The sequence below is a fragment of the Anopheles coluzzii genome, chromosome 2 (genome assembly GCF_943734685.1).
Source record: "Anopheles coluzzii chromosome 2, AcolN3, whole genome shotgun sequence".
NCBI classification, from domain to species: Eukaryota; Metazoa; Arthropoda; class Insecta; order Diptera; family Culicidae; genus Anopheles; species Anopheles coluzzii.
Genome location: NC_064670.1, coordinates 119,543,926 through 119,566,727, shown reverse-complemented (window position 1 = coordinate 119,566,727; position 22,802 = coordinate 119,543,926). Strand labels below are relative to the sequence as shown.

Genomic DNA, 22,802 nt, shown 5'->3' with positions numbered 1-22,802 from the left:
GATATTTTTTTTAATAATTGTGCGCTACAAAATATAGTTTTTCGCCGATTGATTTCAAAACTTATCAAATTGATTTCCGTCTTTAAATTTTTGTTTGCTTTGTTTCAATGAGGCGGCGCTGTGGCAGACTTTCAGCAAGACAACCAACCGACGGACTCTGTAATCTGATCGTTGTTTTATAGAATTACTATTTATTTCATGAAATTATATAGCCTTTTGTTATCATTCCTTCATTTTACAATTCTAAAGTAAGTTATTTTGAAAGTTGTGCATTTTTTTTTAATTCCTCCATTCAGCACATTTGTACCACTAGAACTCCCACTGTGCGCTGGCTCGCCTGCTGAAAATGGTCCTCCAACTTTGACAGATCAATTGCTGTGTGCTGAACATATGTGTGTGCGTGTGTGTGTTCGTGCGCCTGTGTACATGGGAAATTGTATATGTCCGTCTTGTCTCTGTGGGAAGGTGCGAAGAAAGTTTTGCGTTCGAGAACGTCGAACAGAACGACGCATCACCGTTTTATCGTCCTTTGCCGCGAGTTTTTATCGAAATTGCTGCCGAGTAGCTGATCCAAGGCATTGCTAAAATGTGCCACGGCCCGTAATTGCAGGTGCAATACACACACAGCAACCATAGGAGAACGTTTTCGCGTTGTGCCTACCCTCCAGAGCAGTATCCGAGAGCCAGTGCCCCAAGCAGAACAAGTGCAGTGGAAAATGTTGGCCACCGCTCGGCGTAGCTGGGCGTGCGGTGGAGATGCACGGAAAGCCATGGAAAATGGTGCCTAGAAAGAGGAGGCTATACACGGGCAGTTACCCCCCGCAAAGAAACAGATGCTGTCGTAGTGAAAAATAGATTCCTCTACAGCTCTCTGCTCTTCGTGCAGTGTATATAGTAAGAGTTGGAGTTCTCCCCCCCTTTGACCCCACCAACCTTCTCTATTGATGTGGCATTTGTGGTCGGTGGGGTGTGTGCTGGTGTTTTAGTTGATTTGGTGGGTCCACGAACGATACAAGAAAATTGTGTGAACAATTACGTTCAGTGCTTTGTGAGAAACAGAAACAAAAAAAAGACCCGTATTCGTTGTGGCAAACTGTTCGGTTCATAGAGAGACAGAGAGCGAGAGAGAGCGTGAGACATAAACGATAGGGTGAGAGGTCACAGCCACAGGTCAGACAAAAAAAAAAGAAACAGTGGAAGAATTGCGGTGCAGTGTGGTGGACGAACATTAAGCAACAACGCCACAATCGCCAATTATCTCGGTGCACCAGACACCCAAACACCCGCCCCAGGCCCTGCAATCATCCCTCAGCAAACGCGTAAAGTTGATGCCAAACAAATAGTGTGTACCGACGGTGGGAGTGAAAGAGAGAGATAGCGAGAGAGATAGAAAGGGCCCGGAAGGGATGCAATACTGACCTACAACAAAGGCGGTTGGAAAACATTGTAAATGAATGAATCTCTACACATTGAAGCAGCAATGAGCACTGAGGATGGTGTGTAGTTTTCCATTCCAGCAACAGTTCCAATTGCGTTCGCTACTTTTGTCTGGTCACTAACCAACCCCCCCCTCACACACACACACACACGTACACTTTATTCTATTTTAGGATCATCATTTTCCCAGCTTTACGTTGTGCCGCTTGTTGCCGTACCGAACCGAGGAGGCAGCGTCCCGTCCCGATACACTCCAGGCAGCGCCAGTGCAGCGCCACTGCAGCGCCGGTACTATGACACACCGACAGTCGGCCACGTGGTCACCGTTCCTTCGGCGCACAGCCTGCTGCGATAGGGAAAATGCTGGATGCGATTGTGTACAACGGCTGCACGCATCGATTGCTGCGATTGGTGGTAGCGCTTGTGTTTGTGAGCACGCTGGTGGACTTGCTAGCCGCGTCACCGACCACCGTGTACGATAGTTACGGCGACAACCGGGCGCTTCCGGTGCGCGTAGACGACCGCTCGAGCGGTGGCACCTTCTTCTCATCCCCGCTACATCCGCCACTTTCCGCACAGCAGGGCGCAGAGGAAACGCTCCCCCCAGTGCAACAGCAGCTGGTGGTCGGCGGTGGCGGCGGCGTGACGCGCGTCCCGTGGTACGGCCTGACCGAGCTGTCCGACATTTTGCTGCTCGGTGTGCTGGTGACCGTTGCCGTGCTCGGAACGCTACTGTTCGTTGTGTTAGTGTTGGGCCTGCGGGCCAAGTTGCACCTGCTGCGGCAGGACCGGGCTGCCGCTGGGGACGATCGCGCGGAACTGACCGCGGACTATGCGCAGGAGTGCAGTGCGATCAAGTGCGTGGGAAGTGGAGGGAAAGGGAAAGTGATCAAAACACCGCCAGCGTCGCCTCCAATCTTGCTACTGGAAGCGGGCGCAGTAGTGAAACCGGTGCCGACGACGTGCATTGCCGTGACCGGGGTGGACGGGGGCCGTCGCCGTACCGAGCAGCATTTAAACCAGTCCGACAAGCGGCACCGCTCGCCGGGGGGCAGGGGGAGCAAGAGGCGACCACCACCGGTCGCCAGTGGGCAACCGTTGCCGGTGGCAACGGTAAACATGAGTGCGTCGATCGGGGCAACCGCGTCGATCGATTCTGCCACCAGCAGCGCTAGTGGGCGCGAAACCACCGAGCACGTTACCATCGACGACAAGGACAGGCTCCATCGAGGGCAGCCGCGTGCCGAGCAGGGCGAAGAGCAGCAGCAGCCAGTGTCACCGCTGCCATCAGCACCACCACCACCGTCAGACAAGCGGAACGTTCTCAAACGGCAAGCCGTAGCGGAGCTGTCCGTTTTTGCCGGTCTGCCAGCGCCGGGAACGCCCGGTAGCGGATCGCCCACCGCCTACCTCCAGCTCCTAACGCCACTGTCCGCCTCGTCGCTCTCCACGTCCGCCGCTACCACCGACAATAATGCGACCCCGACGAAGGGCGAGCCCGGTGGGGGCAGCGCGACCGGCGGTGGTCCCCTGTCCGCCGCGGAATCGATGGCCGCCGCACGGTTCGGCTTTTCGCCCCGCTCGATACACTCCTTCACCATGCAGACGGCCACGTACTTTCGCTTCCCGGACGTGGACGATTTCACACCGACACCGCGCACGCTGCCGAAGCGGCACGGGGGCGCCGGCGGCGACGAAACCTGCTCCACCCCACCCGCCGTCGATGCGCGCACCGAAGAGGAGGAGGAGGACGGAGGTGGCCAACTAAGGAGGACGGAGCGTGAGACAGCGGCTCCCAAGGTGGCGGTGTTGGCTCCATCGCCGGGCTCGATGCCACTACCACCATCGCCACCGGCGAAAGGAAACCCCAAAGAGGGTGAAGTTACACAGGACGTCGTGGCCGCTATCGTAGAACAAATGGAACAACTGCATGCACCACCATCGCCACCACCTGCATCCACCAGTATTGAGCCGCATCGTCCCACGGCACGCATCTGCGCACCGATGGCGAACAGACGCGTCCGGCTGAAATCGATCTCGCTCGACTCGGAGGGGGCGCGGCTGGTCGAGGAAAACCTCACCTCGACCATACCGGTGCAGGAGCTGGTCGGGATGGCAGCGCACCGAACGGGCGGATTCGACAGTGTCATCGACGACGATGACGATGACGAGGAAGAGAACGAACGAGATGATGACGACGACGATGATGATGATGGGCATGACGAGCGTGCAAACGCATCCGCCGCACACGATGAGACTGACGAGGACGAGGACGAGGCAGCCGCGGCTGCGAAGCAACGGTCGGCGGCACGCGCGAAACGCGTCCGCAACATTTTAAACCTTCGACTGAACATCCCGCCCCTGCCGACCGGTGGCGGGACCGGCTCGATGGCAACGCAGGGCAGACCGCCGCCGCCGGGCGCCTCCCAGTCGACGGGGTCGGTTGCGAAACCGATCGTCAAAACGGTCACCGTTACGGGGTCAGTTTCGAACCCCACGATGAGCACCCAGCAACAGCAGCAGCAGCCCACTTTACACCACCGCCACCACATAGAGGACAGCAATGAGCAGTTTTACTTCGAGTACTTTGACTACGGCGACGAGGAGGACGAAACGGACGATGAGTACGACGAGGTAGAGTACGGCGAGGAGCACGAGGACAATAACAACAACAACAACAACAGCAGTAGCAGCGGCAGCCACACGGTAGCGCTACCTCCGGTCCCGAAAACGCCGACCCTTTCGCAGTACAAGCAGAAGGCGAGCTCGCTCGACTCGGACAAGCTGAAGATCTCGATCCAGTACGGTGGCAGTGGTGGTGGTGGTGGAGGCGGTAATGGCGGTGGTGGCAATTCCGCCGTGTACAGCTCCGTCAGCTGCGGCGGCGGTATGAGCACCATCATGAGCATCGCACAATGTCAGGGACAGGGAATGTCCCTGCACAACACTTACTCGCACACACAGCAGCAATTTGGGCAATTTCAGTTCCACCAGCAACCACAGCAGCAACTGCAGCAACCACAGCAGCAGCATACATCGCAGCAACCCGCCGGGCAGTTGCAGCAACCCCGACGGGTGTCTTCCGTTTCCGTGCCAACGACGCCGAAGCGATACCAGTATCGGACGGCGGCAAACCATCACTACTATCACCACCAGCAACAGCAGCAGCAGCAGCAGCAGCAACACTACGCGAGTGGACAATCAAAGCTGAAACCCTCGTACCATCCGGGGCCGGCACCAGTGCCCTCTGCGGGCGGTGACAGCGGTGGCGCCACGGCGAACGGCAATCGGAAGGAGAAGAAATCACCGCTCGGGCTGAAAGCGATGGGCGGCTGCGGCGGGGAAGGTGGAACGACACCGACCCAGCCCCAGTCCCAGTCGCCTTCCGAGCAGGGCGGCAAGCAGGACGACGGTACCAAACCCTCCGTACCGACTAGCGGGCGGTCGAGCATACTGCAGCGACGGGGCTCCAACCACAGCCTCACGCTGAATCTGGACGTGTACAACCGCAGTGGGGGCAGTGTCGATCTGACCTCCTCCAGCTGTACCAGCCTGTACCGCGGGTCGTACAAGAACCTGCACCAGGTACAGTCGCACACGCAGCTCTACCAGCCCGCGCACCAGCACCCGGTAGAGCCACCGGTGCGCGTCCAGTGCCACCAGGCGTCGCCACAGCAACCAGTGCCGGGTTCGGCGGCGGCCGGCGATGGCACCACAACCACCAGCGGTACCATGCACAACAACAACAACAACAATAACAGCAACGGCTCGAACGCTAACACTAGCAAGAAGAATCTCCTGCAGCGGCGCGGCTCCAACACGAGCCTCACGCTGAATCTCCGCTCCGGGGTCGGGGCGGGCGGTGGCACCGGGTCCACCTTCGGGCTGAACCGCTTCAGCAGCCACAATTCGCTCAACACGGGCATGGCCAGTGCGCTTGGGGCGAGCAACAGTCATCAGCACCACTCGCAGCAGCAGCAGCAGCAGTACCACCAGCAGCAGCACCAGCAGCACCAGCAACAGTTCCCGTCCTCGTCCATGGTACGGTTGGCCGGTTCGCGCAAGAGTCTGCTCGAGCGGCGCAACTCGAACGCCAGCCTGACGCTGATCAACGTCAACCAGCGCACGCTGTCCGTGTCGAACTGCAATTTGCGCGGTTCGATCTGCAGCCTGAACAGCCTGCTGACGACGCACACGCAGAACGAGCCGGGCCCGTCCGACATGATGCTGGAGGAGGACGAGCTGGACGGTAATGGCGATAACGATCATCATCACTACCATCACCACCATCATCATCACAACCATCACCATCATCATCATCATCATCACGGTCAGCATGGTGGTCATTCCGGGCCGCATCATGGCGGGCTGCACCGTGGGGGTGGTGAGGGTGAGCTGCGGCGGTTCGGAAGCAGTGTGGATGCGCCCTTTACCGGAACCGATGGCGGTGGAGTGCAGTCGGAGATGGGCAGGGCGGGCTCGCGATATAATCAGGCACACGAGCGCTCGGAGCAGCAACATCTTCAGCATCTTCATCACGCCGTTGGTGGTGGTGGTGGTGGTCATCATGAGGAGTCGCGCAGTGCCCGGCAGCGCAAGTTCCGCAGCTCGGACAGTCTGCACAACATCAATGTGCGCGAGCAGGGACCGCACGGTGGGCATGGGGCGGCCGGTCCGTTGCAGAGCCGGCTGATGGACGCCGACAGCAAGCTAATGTCCGGCAGTGGCTATCCGCAGTGCAGCTGCCAGTCGTCCTTCGATGAGCGCCATCATTACGGTAAGTAATGGAACATTTCCTCACGTACCTTTCAACTCCAACCATTTTGCTCCTCTTACTTTCTCCTCCCTTAGGATCGTCGGAAAACTTCAAAGAGCACCAGAACAAGCTGTCGATCCATCGGGGACTGTTCCAGAGGGACCCCGCCACCGTCACGTCCACCTCGTCGGCCAACAATCTGTCCGCGCTCGGTACGGGCACGATGTACAGCGGCTGCTGCTGCCCGTGCTGCTGCGGCTGCTGCGGCTGCTGTGGCGGCGTGACCGGTATCGGCAGCCACCTGGACGGCTGTTGCGGCGTGAGCGGCCCGCTGAAGGTGGGTGGCAACCTTAGCAGCAGCAACTCGAACGTGCGCAACATCTCGACCAAACCGCTCAGCCCGCAGACGACGAGCGAGGATTTCAAGATCTACCTTGCCAACATTCAGTTCCTGCAGAATGCCTCGAACGTGCTGACGATGGCGTACCTGCGCAAGCTGCACAACTTCTTTACCAAAACGTACCGCAAGATGGTCGCGGCGACGGCTACGGCCGCCCAGGAAGCGTTCCAGCAGCAGCAGCAGCAGAAGGAAGACGCGGCGCACAAGGGCCAGCATGAGAGCACGAAAGCGGACGGGGAAGCGGCGACGACGGCCGGCACGAAGATGATGCTGCTGCACAGCGACAGCCTGCATCATCCGCCGGTGTGCGACGACGAGTCGTACGAGGAGGAGCACAAGCGGATGGTGCTGAAGATCCATCAGGAGTTTTGGGACCTGCCGACCAACTATCAGGAGAAGCCGCTGGTGTTCGGCTCGCAGGCAAAGAATCGCTACAAAACCATCCTGCCGAACGAGCATTCGCGCGTCATACTCGAACCGGAACGGTCACCGGCGGCCGGGGGTGAACCGTACATTAACGCGAACTACATCAAGGTAAGGCACACCGAGCAGCAGTCTCCAAAGATGAATTGTGCAATTGTGAATCCGCTTTTTCTTTCTTTTTCTTTCCCCCCTTCAAAAAAAAAAGGGTCCCGATTATGCGAACAATAGTTACATCGCTACGCAGGGCCCCCTGCCGAACACGATCTACGAGTTTTGGCTGATGGTGTACCAGAACGTGGTCCGCACGGCCACGGTGGCGGGCCGATCGTGTGCCAGCGCCGGGCTCGAGCAGAAGATAGTGATGCTGACGAACTTTGTCGAGAATGGGCGGCAAAAGTGTGCGATCTACTTTCCGCAGACGGCCGACGAGTGGGTGGCGTTTGGCAGTGGGGCCGATATCGATGTCGGGGAGATGTTGCGCGAGAAGGATACGATCACGGCAAGCATCGCAGCAGCGGAACAGCAACCCGAAGGACAGGAAGCTGTTGGCGGCGTTTGCCAACCGGTGACGGTGCGGGTCCCTTGCGCCAGCTGCTTCTTTCTCGTGCACAACGTAGCGGTGGAGCAGCGCAACGGGTACACCGTGCGGACGCTGAACGTGATCTACGGTGCGAAGGTGAGCGACGCGGACGCACCGGACGGGGACGGATCGCGGGCCCTGTTTGAGCTGACGCAGTTCCGAGCGCACCATTACTGGTTTCCCGACTGGCCCGACCACCGTTCGCCGAAGGACATTAACGTGCTGCTCGACCTGAGTCTGGACGTGCTCGGCTCGAACGTGGTCGATACGCCGCGGCCGGAAAGCAGCAACTCGCTGAAAGGCAACCAGCCGGGCACGCCGGGCCTGGAGGAGGTAATGGGAGCCGCGCAGCTCGCAGCACTCAGCTCCTCCTGCACACCGACCGTGCTGCCGATCGTTCACTGTTCGGCCGGGATCGGTCGAACCGGCTGCCTGATAGCGATACTGAACGGGCTGCGACAGCTGCGGCTGTCGGTGATGGCGCACCAGCGCAAGCAGCAACAGCTGAAGCAATCGCAGGCGCAGACAGGGGAGGCTGGCCATGGTGAGCTACAGTCGGGCGGGAGCAAATCGGCTGCCGACCGGATGCAGGACGAGCTAGAGCAATCGTTACCGCTGCCACCGGTGCCCGGCAGCGGCTCGGAAGGCCGTCGGAAGTCCACCGTCCAGATGGACGGTGCGACGCTGCTGGCACCGAATGCCGCCGTTGGGCGAGGCGGTCAGCGCGAGGGTAGTGCCGTAGTGCGCGAGTCTGGCCAGGTGGACATTTTGGGCATCGTGTGCAACCTGCGGCTGCAGCGGGGCGGCATGGTACAGAACTCCGAGCAGTACGAGCTGATCCACCGGGCGCTCTGCCTGTATCTGGAGAAGCTAACCCAGGATGGACAGATTTAGGGTAAAACAAACAAACAAAAAACAAAAACAAACCATTTTTGAATCTTTGTCTACATAGAAACTGATTTGTATTTGCTGTGAAAACTTAGGAAATGACAAGCTGTTGTTGTTGTATAGGAGAGGGCCTGCGTCAGTGGGAAGCAGAACCACCAAGTGTGCAAGAAGATACCAAAGAATTACAAAGTCGACAAGGATGGCGGGAATCAAACAATCAAACTAACGCGCGGGCGATATACAACAAAACAATACGCTAATACGCTAACACCCAGTGGCTGGGGGACGGGGTGAGCAATCGTACATGGTAGATCTGACTAACTCTTAGTGGCAACGGTGGGGTAACATGATAAAAACAGCGGGTGACTATCGTTTCGTGGGGAGGGCAGGGCACACGACCTTTAAATGGAACCACGTAATGGAATTATAAATTCAATGTGTGTTTGTCCTTACGATGGATGTGCAGGAGTTACAAGGGGGACAAGGCAGCAGCAGCAGCAGCAGCAGCAAGTATTCTTATTGTATGGGATTGAATTAGTCACAACAGAAAAGCAAGTGGGTGAAGATGAAACACGATAACTTAATACATTAAACTAAACTGCAAAAATTTAACAACACAAGGGAAAAAATCAAATGGTAGAATCATTGTACCGGACACATCTGCTAATATATAAATGTATGTACGTGTGTAGTGTCTAAGGGGGTTTTTTGGGGAGGGGGGGGGGGGGAAGATGGGAGTTTTATGGGATTGGTATAATGGGATTTTACAATACATTTGAGGGATGAGGGGGGCCGGGGCGGGGGAGAAACTCACACACACAATCACACAATGCCGCAAACAGAGCCAAGATCCCGCCCGCTCGGCCCACCCACCCTCGGAAACACGAATATATTGACGAATCAAACAGACAGACAAAAAAAGGGATAAAACAAGGGAATACGCTAAGGGAATGCGCTTTATATATGTTTTAGTGTAAGCAACCGTATGTTTGTATGCATGTGTATGAGAGAGGGAGAGAGAGAGCGAGAAAAAGTGATGAAGTATAATATAGATTAATGGTAGGGACAACTAAATTATTGCATAGATGGAGCATATATATATACATATACACACCAAACAGCAACAAATCCACATACACACACACATACCTTACAAACATCCTTACAGGGGTTTGCAGCAGTTCTCATATCTGTGGAGCACTTTATTGGCTCTTTTTTACAGGAAATGAACTTAATGTAATGGGAATTGGACCCTACAGCACCCTTGTTGGACAAATCCAATAGGAATTTCCCAGGAGCCTGTCCAAAAAGGGTGTCATAGAGTGCAAATTTCAACTTATACAGTTCACTTCCTATAAGAAAGAGTCAAGGAAGTGTCCCACAACTATGAGAATGCCTGGAAAACCCTGTTTACTTATGCCAATGGAAGGACAACAATTGTGGTGGTGTTTGTACCCCAGTAAAAAAAATGGAATAGTATGGGAAAAGGCTGGACATTTTTTATTAATTTAAATTTAACGGCATAGAATAAATGTTTTTTATTTGTAAAGTAGAAAACTTGCCCAGAATCGGAACGTATTAACTTATGAGAAGAACAAGCAAACTAAACACTTGATCATAGAAAGCAAGATGAGCAACAACAAAAAACCGTTTGGCAAACATTTGTAGTGTAGAACAAAAGGGGAAAAGGAAAACAAACAAACAGATTAGAGTGTATTTCGTAGCAAACTTAATGGCACGCTGCTGGCAGATAAGGAGGAAACAGCCGAATGAGAAAGAGCACAAAGCAAAGCCCATTTACTGTGGATCCATTTTTTAGTGCGCGAAGAGAGTAACACCCCCTCGCAACCTCGTAGATTGAAGTATTTAAAATAGATATTTTTAAACAAACAAACAAAACAACGCAACCTAACGCGGCATCACAGCTGCTTCTTCACTACCTGTGTACCGGTATTTTGTGAAATAGGACAATTTTATCGGGAAATTACACTAACACACGCGGCACTGTGCGTGCTTACCAGCCCCAGCCAAGCATCCCGCGTCATCCCACGTGCGCGGGGTGGGTGACCGTCACCGCACGTGGGCATTACAGTACAATCGAACCACAGCCTCCAGCCAGCCTCTGGACAGTCTCTGGTGTGCTCAAAGTATGTGTTTTTTTTTCTATGTTAAATTTGCATAAGCGCGCAATGTTACCACACATACACACACACACACACACACCGGTAGTAGAGGAGGATAGAAGCAGCAAAACCAAAATGGCAATTTATGGCGCTGCACGTGGCGTAAGTGTTGCGTAGGCTTTTTGCGACCTTACTGCGCCGAAAGGTCGGTTTTGGTGCGTAGAGAGTTTTGAAGTGGCTTCACCCAGCAGGCCAGGATGATTGAAAGCTACTGCACCGCGCACAAAACTTTAACGCCAACGCGCATACGCGACACTGGGTGGTGTGGGGGGCAGAGGTACAACAGCGATGAAACCAAATGAAAAGATGAAACACAGAGGAAAAACACGAGCAAAACTGAATTGCAAACTAAGAATCAATCAACCACAGAAAACCAACCACAACCAACAATATGTGTGTGTAAATAAATGTGTGAAAAAATAATTTCGCGTTTTCTTGGTTTCCGTTGCGCGAAAGAGCATGTTGGAGCCAGAACATGGCGAGCTGCGCAGCATCTTGGAAGGATCGTAGTACACTGTGCGTTTTGCACCTTGGAAACGGAACATAAATGTCACCAAGTACACCGTAGTCGCCGTACCGAAGTCACAACAGGTTAAAGAACGTGTGTTAGATCCATTTTCAATGTATTATAAAGCGTAAATTAAGTGTCGTGAGTAAAAAAACAAACAAACGTTACGGTTGAACACCTCCACCACCGGTGGTTGCTGGTGCCGTCCCAGAAGTTCCGGCCGTGCTGCCCTGGTCCAGCTCGAGCTGCTTCAGCAACCGGTACAGTGCGGCCGCCTCCCGTATCCGGCTAAACTCGATGCAAAACGCTTCGATCTCGATGTACAGCTGCTTCACGTCGATGATCTTGTTCCGGATCAGGCTCTGCAGGAACACGCACACCAACCGTACCAGCCGGTTCTGCATGTACTTGTCCCGGATCGTCGAGCACGTGCCGATGCTGTTCACGATGTACAGATGCACGAAGTGCACCGGCAGATCGACCGACGTGGTCAGCCGGTTCACCACCTCCATCGAGTGCAGCGACAGCTCCATGTCGACGATCACGTCCAGGTACGCATCGATGTGGCGCGTTTTCAGCATACGCATCAGAATTTCGATCGCAATCGTCGGGTTGTATTCGATCAGGTTCGGGAGCTGTCCCAGCGGGGGAAACACAAAATTCCAATTAGTAATTTGTAACATCATTTCCGCTTGCTTTAACCCGTGTACCTTTTCCGGCGTGACGCACGACAGGTGCGTCTGCTGCGTGTCCTTCTCCAGCTCGTTCACCAGCGTCTGCTGGTCGGCAATGCTGAGCGCCTGCCGGAACGATTGGTCCAGCAGCGTCTGCAGGCACTTGTACGGCGTTGGTTCCGCATCGCTGCAGCTATTGTACACCGGCTTGTGGTACGAGGGGCTGCCCAGATCGAGCCAGATCAGCTCATCCTCGCACGTGAGCAGCGGTGGCGCCACGGACATGAACGTGGGGCCAAGCGCGTTCAGCAGCGGATTGCTCGGGTTCGCCGTCATCCCGTTCACCAGCTCCTCGATGGCCGCTCCGGTGTAGTTTTTCAGTGCCGGTTCGCGGCCAGGCAGCACGGGCAGGGCGGGAATGATGTTGGCCACATTGGAGCGCACGGTGAGGGGGAAATCTTTCAGCCGTTCCGCTGCCTTCGCCTTTACGTACGCAATTTCGGCCGGCCCGACCGGGGTGGGCATTGCGGCAAACGCTTGGCAGAACAGGCGGGGTGACTTTTTGTCAATCTGTGAGTGAGGAAATCAGTGTGTGTGTGAGTGAGTTGCTTGTTTTGAGTGAAATGAAGAATGCTTACGTCTGGGTCACCGTTCGATAGTAGCAGATGAATGAACTTCAGCTCCACCATCTGTGCGGGGGTGCTGCTGTTGGCCGGCAGCAGTCCACCGAACGGTTCTAGGAACCGGGCCAAAAACAGGAAGAAGGGTGATTCCGCCTGCTCCTTGCGGCGGATGTCGTACAGCACGTAGATCCCTGCCAGCCGGTGAAAGGGAAGGGCGAGATCGTTCTGCAGCAGCAGCAAAGCAAGCGCTGATCCGACTGAAAGATAGAGCAACATAGCAACCTGAATTAGCGGGATTCGCTCCAAGCCGGCCGGTGATATGTCCACCGTCCACCCCTCTCTTACCCTGGAACCAGTTGCCCGCATTGGTGAACCGTTTCTGAATGATCGCCGAGACGCTTTCGAACGTTTGATGGTCAACATTCTTGCCCGTTATTAAGCTGCAATGCAGAAAAGCAATGATGATAAACACACACCCAGCTCTGGAAGCGAACAAATGCAGCCTCACTTACTCGTACAGCTCACGCATGTTGGCAGCTTCGTTTGGTTTTAATTAACTAATAAGGAGAAAGCTTGCCACTGCCACCACCACCATGCGGACAATTGTCAACAGCTGACTCGGCGGCCTATCCCGCGGCTCCGTAAGGCGACCGGTGGAGCAAACACCAAAACAATCCCTTCCGTTTGTTGTTGCTGCAAGTTTGACATAACAGATGGCGTGGAAGGGCGAGCGCGCGCGCACACACACAAGCGAAAACAACGCACGGGAAGAGGTTGCAAAGAAGCAGCAGCAGCAGAAGAGAAAATCGTTAACTAGGTTGAAGGATGGTCGGGTACGGGGGGGGGGGCTTTCACCATGGCAGCATTGCGGAGCCACACAAAAGAGTGTGCGTAACCATGTTTTCCCATGCTCAACAGTAACTAACAGTAACACTTCCCATCTGCAACCCCTGGCAACGGCAAACAGCGTTTTTCGAGGAACAAAAAAATGGATCCCTGCCTCCTCATCCCCCCCCCCTTTCTGCCCAACGGAAGATTAGCGTCTATTTTCGGAAAAAGATGGTTCTTTCACCCCGGAAGATGCAGAACATGAATGAAACTGGGGCTTTTTGTCCATGCAGCTGGCTTTTTAATTAAGCTGTAGTGTATAATTTATTTGTTCCGTCATTTTGTGTAAGAGTACCAGGGGGGTGGTGGCGATCGATTGGTCTTTGCGTGTCCCCGACCCCCCCTGCGTGGGGATTGTGGTGCTGCTCACGCTTAACACTTTTACTTTTTGGAAGTTATAATACCATACGCAAAATACACAATTAGAAAGTAATAGGTAGTTATAGGTAGAGAGGCATTGGGGGTTTTTTTTTGTAAGTAAACGGGATTTTGTGTCGTCTTTTTCTTGTTTTTTTTTGGCAGTACACTCTGCTAGCCCTTGCCCGAAAGACGATAGGCTAGCGAAAGGGAGGGGGTGTGTGTGTAAGTGTGTGTGTGTTTCCATTAAAAGCTAACAATAGAAGTTCGAGGTACACAAGACATTAATAAACAAAATGGAGCACTCTGCGCCCTCCGACCGATGAAGATCGTCCCGGGCGCGCACGCCGGAGGTGTGTCCCCCGGTGCGGGCAGATGCTTCCGTTTGGGTGCCGTAGAGTATGATGTAAACACAATATAGAAAAGCCGGAACCTGCTGGCCCGCGTTGCGGGGATGTGGGAGGGTTGGTGCTCCCCATTCCCGTGCTAGTAGTAGTAGTTCACTTGTTTTTTTCTACTTCTTTTGGTTCCGTTGCAAAGAGCAGAGAGATGTGCAATGCAAAATGCGCGTTACTTGCGGCGAGTGGTTGTGTGTTGGATGTAGTGAGGTGGGGTAGGGAGGCAGGGTGGTGCGCTCACCCAGCTCACCAGAAGCCCTGGGAGTGACCGCCCGGTGGCACGCGGGCCCGTTCCGACGTCGCCTGCTGCCTGTCCGCCGATGCTCCGCCACCGCCATTTGATGATCCATTTTGCGCTGGTGCCGATGATCCGTTGTCTCCTCCGGTGGACGACGGTGCGGCGCCACCACCACCGCCTCCCTGCTTTCCCGTATCGAGCGACTCGTTCGGGTCCATCGTGCCCATGACGGCGTTCATGTTGGACGAGTTCTGCTGGTTGTTCTTCGGCCGGGGCGGGTTTTGTCGCACGTCCGACGAGCCGAAAATGTCCGAATGGCCACCGCCCGGGGGTTTCAGCACGCGGCTCGAGGGTTTCGCTTCCGCGGCCACACCAACGTTAAAGTTCGTCGACATGATATTGCGTGAGGAGTTTTCGGGCGTACGTCGAAGGGGTACTACACAGTGATGAAGCACAGTCTGCAAAGTGTTGCGGTGTTCCTCCGGTAAACGCGGACTGAAAACGAGAACACTTAACACAGCGTCGGGGTTTGGAAAAATGCACCAGAGCACGCCTTGTTCCCTTGCACGGCAGGTCGCTTTTGTCCCTTTTTTCTCCCCTGTGTGTGGATCAATAAACTGAAGCGTCTGTGCAAGGTGCAGAAAATTTCGGTTGGCGTTTCACGGCAGTTGACAGATGGACAATGGGTTTGCTTGAAATTGGGTCGCACGGAGGGATACGCCAGCAAGTCACCAAGCGTGACAACTAGCAAAACGATTTTGTTTGAAATTTTCACTGAAGTTAAGTAAAATAGCAAATGAGATAATGCTGATTTTTAACGCTTCAAATTGCGTTATCAACAGAGTTATTGAGAATTCAACGTTTGGATCGTGTCCCAAAATCGGTTACTTTGGGCCACATTGGTTCGTTTGATTGCGAACGTGTTTTTGAATTCAACGATGTAGGGTAATTTTGAAAAATTGCTTCAATATGCTCTAATTGTATTGACTTTTCAATGCCTGCAGCACATGAAACACATTGGAAATTGGTGCTTATAAATGGGTTGGAGAGAATGAGATCATGTTGAACTGAAATCGGATGATATTAACCCATTTCCGTGTGCCATTTCCATAAACTCCGCATGATGTCATCGAGCCAGACATGACATCATCAAAACGCAACAGCCGAGCTAATAACGACTATTACCTGTTGAGAATTGTGGTTGTGATGCGGAGAGGAGCAAAGCTTTGCATCTCCTTACCACCGGACCAAACAGTCCTGACAATTCCAAACGACTCCCAAATGAAACCCCCTATCTTCTCACTGTGGATGGGTAAAGCGTAATCAATTCTCTTTATTCTTTCCGATGAAAATAGTTCGTTACATCCTGCCCGGTGTATCATATAAATCCTTTTGATTTCGCAACATTCATTACAGCCTACGATGGCGAAGGCGATGGCATAAGGTCAGTTGTTTGGTTTCTGGCAAACCAGGTATATGCTGTTGTAGTGGCTTTGGTGCATGGAGGTGGGATTTTGCGAGTACGTCGTCACGATGTTTGTTTCATTTTTCTGCCAACGAAATGATTGATGTAATTAATGATCAAAAGTTGAGGTCATGTAGTGGTCCGAAATGAAAATTGTGCTTACGAGAATGATGAAACCAAGAGAGCGAATAATTTCCAGCAAATCCTCGTACGTCGGCTCGATGCTGCCCTCCTGCGGCACGTCGGAAAAGTGGTACAGCAGCGGTCCCAGATTCACCCAAATGCCGCCGGGTTTCAGTATCTTCTTGATCACCTCGATAAACTCGATGATGTTGTTAGCACAGTCGATGAAGAAGCAGGTGGCTATACACTCCCAGTAATCTTCGTCCCGGTATACCTGTCGCAGTGGACAAAAAATGGAAGATTAGCCGGTTGATTATACTTTCTGTCAGCGTTTGCGAACGATGCTTCCTCGCCGTACCTGCAGAAAGTCTCCCGCCACCATATTCATCGTCCCTTTGGGTGGGAATTTTGTAGGGCTAACATCGGGAAAGGAAACCGGAACGAGCTGATTGTGCTGGCTCAGATTGTTCACCACCTGGTGCACCCACGGATAGATTGTACACTGATTTGCCACAACGCATCTATAGAAAAGACAAAAAAGGAAGGTGCCAAAATTAACAGAAATGTACTGAAATAGCAATACCCTCCCCACCCCGTCATACCTGTTTAATACAAAATTGGACGCAATAAGCATGAAGAGCGAAAACTCATTGCCCTCGCAGTAAAACCCCTGGCAGGCAAGCTCGTAAATTAGCCGCCCTAGCCCGGCGCCGGGCACCAGAATTTTCACCTTTGTCAGGTCACTGCAAAAACAAACAAAACACACAGCGCGCATTGACAGTGATTAGATAATGCTGCTATCAATTGGGGCTGCGGCCACCGCAGGGCACAGGGGTGTGCTGCACGAGACTCACTATTTTGCCGGGTTGAAGAAGGCCGTAATCTCCTGTACGATTGGGCTGTAGCACTGATCCCGCTCCAGCTTGCCCTGCTCGCTCCAGTCGCGAAAGATTTGCTTCAGCGTGATTTGCACCTATGCAGGAGTAAAGAACCACCACGTGGGTGAATGAATTTCGTCACTAATCGGCTTTGTATCGGTGCCGCAACGCTACCTTTTGAAAGTCCTGATAGCGCAGCTTCAACCCGTCCGCCGGCTGCAGCTCGGGCTCGATGTTGTGGTCCGCATTTTGAAACAGACAGTTGGCGTCCTGTATGATCTGCTTGATCACTTGCGCGTTCACCTCGACGCAGCGCCGCTGGTTCTGCAGGTGCTCCCGGTAGCTGGTCAGCATCTGCTGGTGGGCCGGTGGTAGCGTCTCGAGAAAGCATTCCTTCCGCTTCAGTTCCGCCATCGAGCTGTGCCTAGAAGTAGAGGAGCGGACGAAGGCGTTAGCATCACTTGCAAGCAAAAACCCCCTCGTGGGACCGGGCGTCACGTTTTCCTGCACGCGTTTTTCTTACCTGTAGTACTTGAAGGCGGCGATGATTTTGAAAAAGTTTCTCCGCTCCTCCTCCATGTCTTCGATCAGGCCGGCTTCCGGATCTTCCGGCACTGTTTCGGGTGCGTGTCCTTTTGAAGACGAAGACGATTCCATGACGGGGTGTTTGGGTTGGTTTCTGCTAAAGAAACAAAACAACAAAAAAGCACCTCCTGCCCGTCGTTCAACCGTGGCGTATCCAACGATTGCAAATCAAAACAAAAGCAATCCACCGCTTTGACAGCTCGCGCCGATGCTCTGCCTATTTACGGTGAGTGGTTGAGCGCTTGAAAAGCTTCGCTGTTCGTTATTTGCAAAAGTGGCCCTTTTTTATCGCATTTGGAGTCACAAAATCACAAAATTTGCAGTAAAAAAATGGAAAATTTCGGGAAAATCCATCCCACACAATTTGTGCCAGTCGCGTGCAAAGAGTTTTGCGAAAATATTGTGCCATTTTCTGCCACGCATGACGTTTTGGGGCGCGCGAGCGGACAGAAAAGAGAAAGAAATAGCGATACAAAGAGACACACACACACACATGCACATGCACACCCATGCCCACACAGGACAGATTGCGAAACATGACAGCAGGTCGGGTTTTCCACGGCTGACACAGGCTGCTCTCGCTCGTGTACGTACTCGGTAATAACTCGCCGTCGTCCCTCCCCCGAAAAAGAGCCCCGTTTTTCCAAACCGTCGATGAAAGGGGCTGCAAGCAAGCAAGCAGCAGCAGCAGAAGCATCAGACAGTGGCAGCAGTGCAATCGTGCAAAACGTAGTAGTAGTAGAAGAAGTGCAGCAGCTGGTAAGCTGACGGTGCCGTGTGGCTGTGTGTCTGTGTGTGGGTGCGGGGAGGAAGGCTGGGTGCCCCTTTGCGGTCACGACGGTGGTGGGTGTCAGGCCCAGGGGTCGTGGTCGCATTCTCGGCCACCGTTCGTTCGCAATCTCGAAATCTCCCAAATCCGAACGGGGTTGCGGGATGGGGTGAAAGTAATAGCAGCAGTTGCAGCAGCAACAACAATAACAATATCGTGTGTCCTTTCCCCGTCGTTTCCCGTACCCGTGGCAGAGAGAAGAAGAGGAAAAGTGCGTACCGCCGAGCCGCGAAAGTGCGTGAAAAGTAAATTGTGTTCTTCGCAGCAGCCCCCGGGAGTGTGTGTGTGTCGTGTCTGTACGCGCGCGTGTGTGTGTGTGTGTGGTGGGCTAGGCGAATTGGGGTTACCTACACCCGCGGGAGAGTCGAAGGGCGCGGGAGGGATTTTTGAAAAAGAGGCAAAAGTGCAAGTGAGTTGTCGAAAAAGTGAAACTCTTAGTTCCATGGCCCGAGCGCTGCTTCGCCCTGCTGCTGCCCGTTTCGCGAAAGGGGGTTGTGGTTTCCCACATTTCCGGCGGCTCCTTGTCAAGGGGAGGGTGCGGAAGTGGGGACACCCCGTGTTCCCGATACAGGATGGGAGGGGATTGCGACGGAAAGTGCACACTTGCAAAACGTCGGCCCAGATAGTGTAAAGGGACACTCAGGTCAGGCCAGATATAGATTTTTTTGTTTCGTCGTGGTGCGCCGTTCTCGTCTCTCTCGCTCGCACACACACATGGAGATTATTTAAAATATTTTTTTTCCACCGTGATCGAGACGGCCCCTATTTCCTGGCCTACTAATCCCGTCCTCTTCCTGCTCGTCGCTGGTGCTGTTCGGGAGAAGAAATCTAAAAGGAAAAGAAGGCCTGTCCTAACACGCGATTTGCACGATTCTGGTCTGGTCAAACCCGGATGTAACACAGAGTCGTAGAAAAAAGCCCCCTTTTTGTGTGGGAAGTGCGGGGGGTGATATGCGTGTATGTGACGAGCAAATTAACCGAAAGGAACTCCATCTTTTGCCACGCACAAGGACATACGGTTGGCAAATGAGCAAAGGATGGGGGGGGGGCATGCCGTTTTTGTGAAAGGCGCCACACCATCACACAGCAAAACGCATACACTATCAATAACATACATCCCCCATCCCCCAACCACCACCGTTTTGATCGCTCATGTCGGTCATCGTGGTCGTCGTCGTCGTCGTGACTGCGTGAAGATTGCGGGTTTTCGATAGTGTGAGGGGGCAGCGCAAAACTTTCGACCGAGGCGCACGGAGGAGAGCAAAAAAAGGTCAACATTCCGACCCCCTCCTCCCCGTCCCCTGTGTTGCCCCTTCTCTAGTAGCCCAGACGGATTATTGCGTGCGTGCGTGGTACTTTGCTGGTGAGAAAGTGAGCGTATTTTGCCTTCCCCCTTTGATTGATCCAACCCCCCCATTACCGTCTTCTTCTAAGCTGCGGTGGTGGAAAAAGCCTTTGCCACCGCCAGTGGTTGTCTGCATGATGTCCCGAAAAAGTCGTTATGAGTCAGCCATGTGTGTGTGTGTGTGTGGGTGTATGTGTGGTCCGTTCGCGATCGCGTATGTGTGTCGCGCAGGGCCTGCTTGCCCGGTTGTGAAAACGTCATCGCCTCCCAATACCACTGCAAATACGGACCGAATGCGTGTGTGTGTGTGTGTGTGTGAGAAAGAGAGAGAGTGAGAGAGCGCGCGCACACCCGAGAGGGACAGAGCAGCAACTGTCATCCAACACACCTTCTTGGGTCGCGCTGGTTGTGTGCTGTAGTCGCGTATTGTTTGCCTTTGCCCGCCGTCTACGTCGGTTGTGTTGAAGGTGGTATTAATTTTCACGTCATCAGGACGATTTTTTGTTGCCCACAGTGAGTTAGTAGTGTGCATTCTGCGTGTGTGTGTGTGGATCGTTCACGCATCACTAAACCACGAACGGAATTCGGTGACAACGAACGACGACGATTACTACGAAACCTACTGCTGCTTGTTCAACACCATCGAACAGAGCGCAACCAGCTGATGACGTTACACACCTTTCCGCGGTGTTTCTGTGTGTGTGTGTTTGTGTGCGTGTGTGGGTATTGGTCGCGAGATGTCACTTTGCATTGCGTTGCGTTTGATGGGGTTCAGTGTTTTCTACTTTTCCTTACGGTGGGGACGTTAGGGAAATGATGCACAACTGCTGATGGGTGAGCACTGACTAAGAAGCGCCAAGCGATCACTCTTTCACTACAGTTTCCCAGTGTTTCCACCTTTGGGGTTTTGTCTCTATATTTTCACTTTTAATTACAATTGGAAAACTAACTAATTATACACACACACACACACATCGTGGAGGGTTGTGAACGGCCACGGTGTCATCGTCAAGCTCGACTGAGGATGAGGTGTGTGCGGGGGCTAAAAGTAACGCGAATTAATTCACCGATTTCTGTCGGTCATTCTGGACATGCGGTGAATGTAACGGCGGATGCATTGTGTGTTTGTCTGGGTGTGTGTGTGTGTGTGTGTGTGTTGCATACCAAGGGAATACGGCTGCATCAGCTGGCCAGCCAGTGACAAGTCCTCTCGCTTCAGGAAAGTGAAGTGCAGGTTGTTCACCGTGAAACAGTGGCTGTATATGTGTGTTGAGTGTTTCATCAATACGCTTTGATAATCGAACAACATGCGACGTTAAAAGTCCGACGTCTTTCTGGTCCATGAAGATTAGAGCAGATTCGATTTAAAATAGCACTTGTAGAGTTTCAACCTTTTGATTTGAATTGACTGTCGCGCTTTGATGTTATGTAAATTTTTAAGTAACTTTTTACACCGACAAGAAGTTTTTTTCTATTTGAAATTAATGTTAATCCTGACTAAGTTTATCAGCACAAAAACCTTTGATCACAACCATCCAATCAGCAAGCAAACAACTATCATTACACCTTTTTGAAACGGAATTTGTTGTGGGCTTGAACTCACGATCAGTCGTACACAAGGCTGAGCGCTTGCCAAAACACCAAAACCCCATAATTAGCTTGCCCCGTTTAAAGTTCCTTCTTTTATTAACGGATGAACGAGGATGACGTAAAAAATAGTCCCGTTTTCGAAACCAAATTAGCCCAACGAGACCTTCAATGCTCGTAAAAGCTTTTCTGGAATGTACAAACTAAAAAAAAGTGGCTCTCGTTATTTTAAAAATAATCGAATGCCCCACTCGAAACATCCGCGCAGCATTCTGGGGATGGGGATTTAAATGATTAAATTTTCCCAGGCACTGGGGCAACCCAAAGCGGAAGGAAAAAGCGAATCGAAGAAAAAAATAAAAGGAAAAACGAGCTGCTTTGGAATTTCTAGCCCGTGGCACCCAAGGGGCTATACAGTGAAAGACACAAAAGGGGAGGAAAAGGGGGGGTGAAATCGGCACACCGCTGCAGCAAAAAAGGAAGTAACAGTGAATGGAACGCACACTGCAAATGGCATGTGAAGTGGTGGTCTGGTGAAAAGAGGAGAAGGAGAGAGAGAGAGAAAAAGAAAAAAAAAAGCGAAAGGCCTTGCCCACCCCACCTTCTTCAGCCACCAAAAGCGTACACACCCCTGCGGCCATTCGTGTAGCAGCAGTCCGGGCGTGCGAACACACACACACAGAGAAAACACACACCATTGCTCCCTCCTAAAGTGAATTGTTTTTCCTTCTCGCAGCAGAAATCGACAGCAACAACAACCACCAGCAGCAGTAGCCCCAGACGGTGGCAGGCCAGCATCAGCGAAACGGCAACGTGTCTAGCAGCTTTTCCTTATCCGCAAGGGAAACGCGCAAAACGAGTCGAAAGTGGAATCAGGTGTAAATAGCAAAACGAAGAAGCGGAAAAGATAAGCGAAGGAGAGGGAGAAAGAGAAGCAAAAAGAAAAAGAAAAAAAAACATCATCTCCGATCATCATCCTAAGAAGGGTGAGAAAGCGTAGTGCGCGCGGTGAGAAGATCGTGTTCCGTTTGCGCTGTGTGGTGAGTTGGGTGAGAAAGTTTTCACGATCGTTTCAGTGGTGTGTGGTGCAGCGTGATTGTGTGTGCGTGTGTGTGTTTGAAAAGAAAAGTGCAACCGTAAAAAAAGGGGCGCCCACCTGTTACGAAGGGCTTTGCGTGGAAGAAAATCTGCTCAGTGCGCGCATAACACACGCGCACACGCACGCAAAGCGAACAGCAGCAGCAGGTGTATGCGTGGCGTTTTTAGTGGTGTGCTGCGTGAAGTGCGTGTGTCACAGTAGTTTTGTTTTTTTGTGTTGTTTGGTCGAACAGCTCGATCGTGATCACCTTTTTATTCGAATCAGCTCATCGTGTACGTAAGCGTGTGTGTTTCTCGTGAGATTGTGTGCGCCCAACACAGTCAGAGCAGCATCTCGCACGGTCAGCCGTGGTTGGTTTGCTCACCTCGTGAGCTCGCGTGCATCGGTGAGAAGATTTTCGCTACCGTCGCGCCGCTCCCCTTCATCTTCTTCCATCATCTCGTCGCCTACTGGCCACGGTGCGCGCGCGTGTGTGTGTCTGGTGGTTTTAGCGCACGGAAGGAAATGTAATGTGTTTGAAAGCTAAGACACAAGGTAA

At 52.9% G+C, this 22,802-nt stretch overlaps 5 protein-coding genes across 12 annotated transcripts in view; 2 read left to right on the top strand and 3 right to left on the bottom strand.

The window, feature by feature from the left end:
• The first annotated feature begins 365 nt into the window (after positions 1-365).
• Positions 366-11,090, top strand: LOC120947627 (uncharacterized). 3 transcript variants are annotated; one of them, XM_049605192.1, is made up of 4 exons: positions 366-465; positions 1,611-6,214; positions 6,289-7,127; positions 7,222-11,090. In XM_049605192.1, exons 2-4 carry the CDS (start codon positions 1,798-1,800, stop codon positions 8,488-8,490), a joined length of 6,525 nt encoding a protein of 2,174 aa, XP_049461149.1. In that variant the 5' UTR covers positions 366-465; positions 1,611-1,797; the 3' UTR covers positions 8,491-11,090. The 3 variants fall into 3 exon arrangements, with proteins under 3 accessions (XP_049461149.1, XP_049461148.1, XP_040219049.2); XM_049605191.1 differs by having other exon boundaries at positions 372-610; XM_040363115.2 differs by having other exon boundaries at positions 372-1,496.
• A 174-nt stretch (positions 11,091-11,264) lies between these two features.
• Positions 11,265-13,200, bottom strand: LOC120947629 (CCR4-NOT transcription complex subunit 11). The gene is made up of 5 exons (XM_040363120.2): positions 12,985-13,200; positions 12,818-12,912; positions 12,488-12,729; positions 11,886-12,419; positions 11,265-11,810 (listed from the first exon to the last, which is right to left on the bottom strand). Exons 1-5 carry the CDS (start codon positions 12,999-13,001, stop codon positions 11,340-11,342), a joined length of 1,359 nt encoding a protein of 452 aa, XP_040219054.2. The 5' UTR covers positions 13,002-13,200; the 3' UTR covers positions 11,265-11,339.
• Positions 13,201-13,745: 545 nt separating this feature from the next.
• Positions 13,746-15,024, bottom strand: LOC125906431 (homeotic protein ultrabithorax). Its single transcript, XM_049605193.1, has one exon. It carries the CDS (start codon positions 14,746-14,748, stop codon positions 14,362-14,364), a length of 387 nt encoding a protein of 128 aa, XP_049461150.1. The 5' UTR covers positions 14,749-15,024; the 3' UTR covers positions 13,746-14,361.
• A 638-nt stretch (positions 15,025-15,662) lies between these two features.
• On the bottom strand, positions 15,663-17,576 carry LOC120949871 (carnosine N-methyltransferase). The gene is made up of 7 exons (XM_040367446.2): positions 17,343-17,576; positions 16,994-17,243; positions 16,796-16,914; positions 16,544-16,684; positions 16,300-16,462; positions 15,982-16,215; positions 15,663-15,903 (listed from the first exon to the last, which is right to left on the bottom strand). Exons 1-7 carry the CDS (start codon positions 17,474-17,476, stop codon positions 15,799-15,801), a joined length of 1,146 nt encoding a protein of 381 aa, XP_040223380.2. The 5' UTR covers positions 17,477-17,576; the 3' UTR covers positions 15,663-15,798.
• A 79-nt stretch (positions 17,577-17,655) lies between these two features.
• LOC120949869 (hornerin) overlaps positions 17,656-22,802 on the top strand; it is a 46,582-nt gene continuing 41,435 nt past the window's right edge. The window contains exons 1-2 of one of the 6 annotated variants that reach the window (XM_040367440.2): positions 17,656-17,990; positions 21,902-22,798. The gene's annotated coding sequence lies outside the window, so the exon portion shown is untranslated. The other 5 variants (XM_040367441.2, XM_040367438.2, XM_040367437.2 and 2 more) reach the window with 5 other exon arrangements.

Bases quoted from the DNA above. Each gene is read 5' to 3' on its own strand.
- LOC120947627 (XM_049605192.1), top strand. From the start codon at position 1,798: ATGCTGGATGCGATTGTGTACAACGGCTGCACGCATCGATTGCTGCGA. The intron at 6,215-6,288 runs GTAAGTAATGGA...CTCCTCCCTTAG, and splicing joins CGATGAGCGCCATCATTACG to GATCGTCGGAAAACTTCAAA. The intron at 7,128-7,221 runs GTAAGGCACACC...CAAAAAAAAAAG, and splicing joins TTAACGCGAACTACATCAAG to GGTCCCGATTATGCGAACAA.
- LOC120947629 (XM_040363120.2), bottom strand. The intron at 12,730-12,817 runs GTAAGAGAGGGG...TCTATCTTTCAG, and splicing joins TGCGGGCAACTGGTTCCAGG to TCGGATCAGCGCTTGCTTTG. The intron at 11,811-11,885 runs GTACACGGGTTA...CCGCTGGGACAG, and splicing joins CGTGCGTCACGCCGGAAAAG to CTCCCGAACCTGATCGAATA.
- LOC125906431 (XM_049605193.1), bottom strand. From the start codon at position 14,748: ATGTCGACGAACTTTAACGTTGGTGTGGCCGCGGAAGCGAAACCCTCG.
- LOC120949871 (XM_040367446.2), bottom strand. From the start codon at position 17,476: ATGGAATCGTCTTCGTCTTCAAAAGGACACGCACCCGAAACAGTGCCG. The intron at 17,244-17,342 runs GTAAGAAAAACG...CTCTACTTCTAG, and splicing joins GCCGCCTTCAAGTACTACAG to GCACAGCTCGATGGCGGAAC. The intron at 15,904-15,981 runs GTAAGCACAATT...TTTCGTTGGCAG, and splicing joins CTCTTGGTTTCATCATTCTC to AAAAATGAAACAAACATCGT.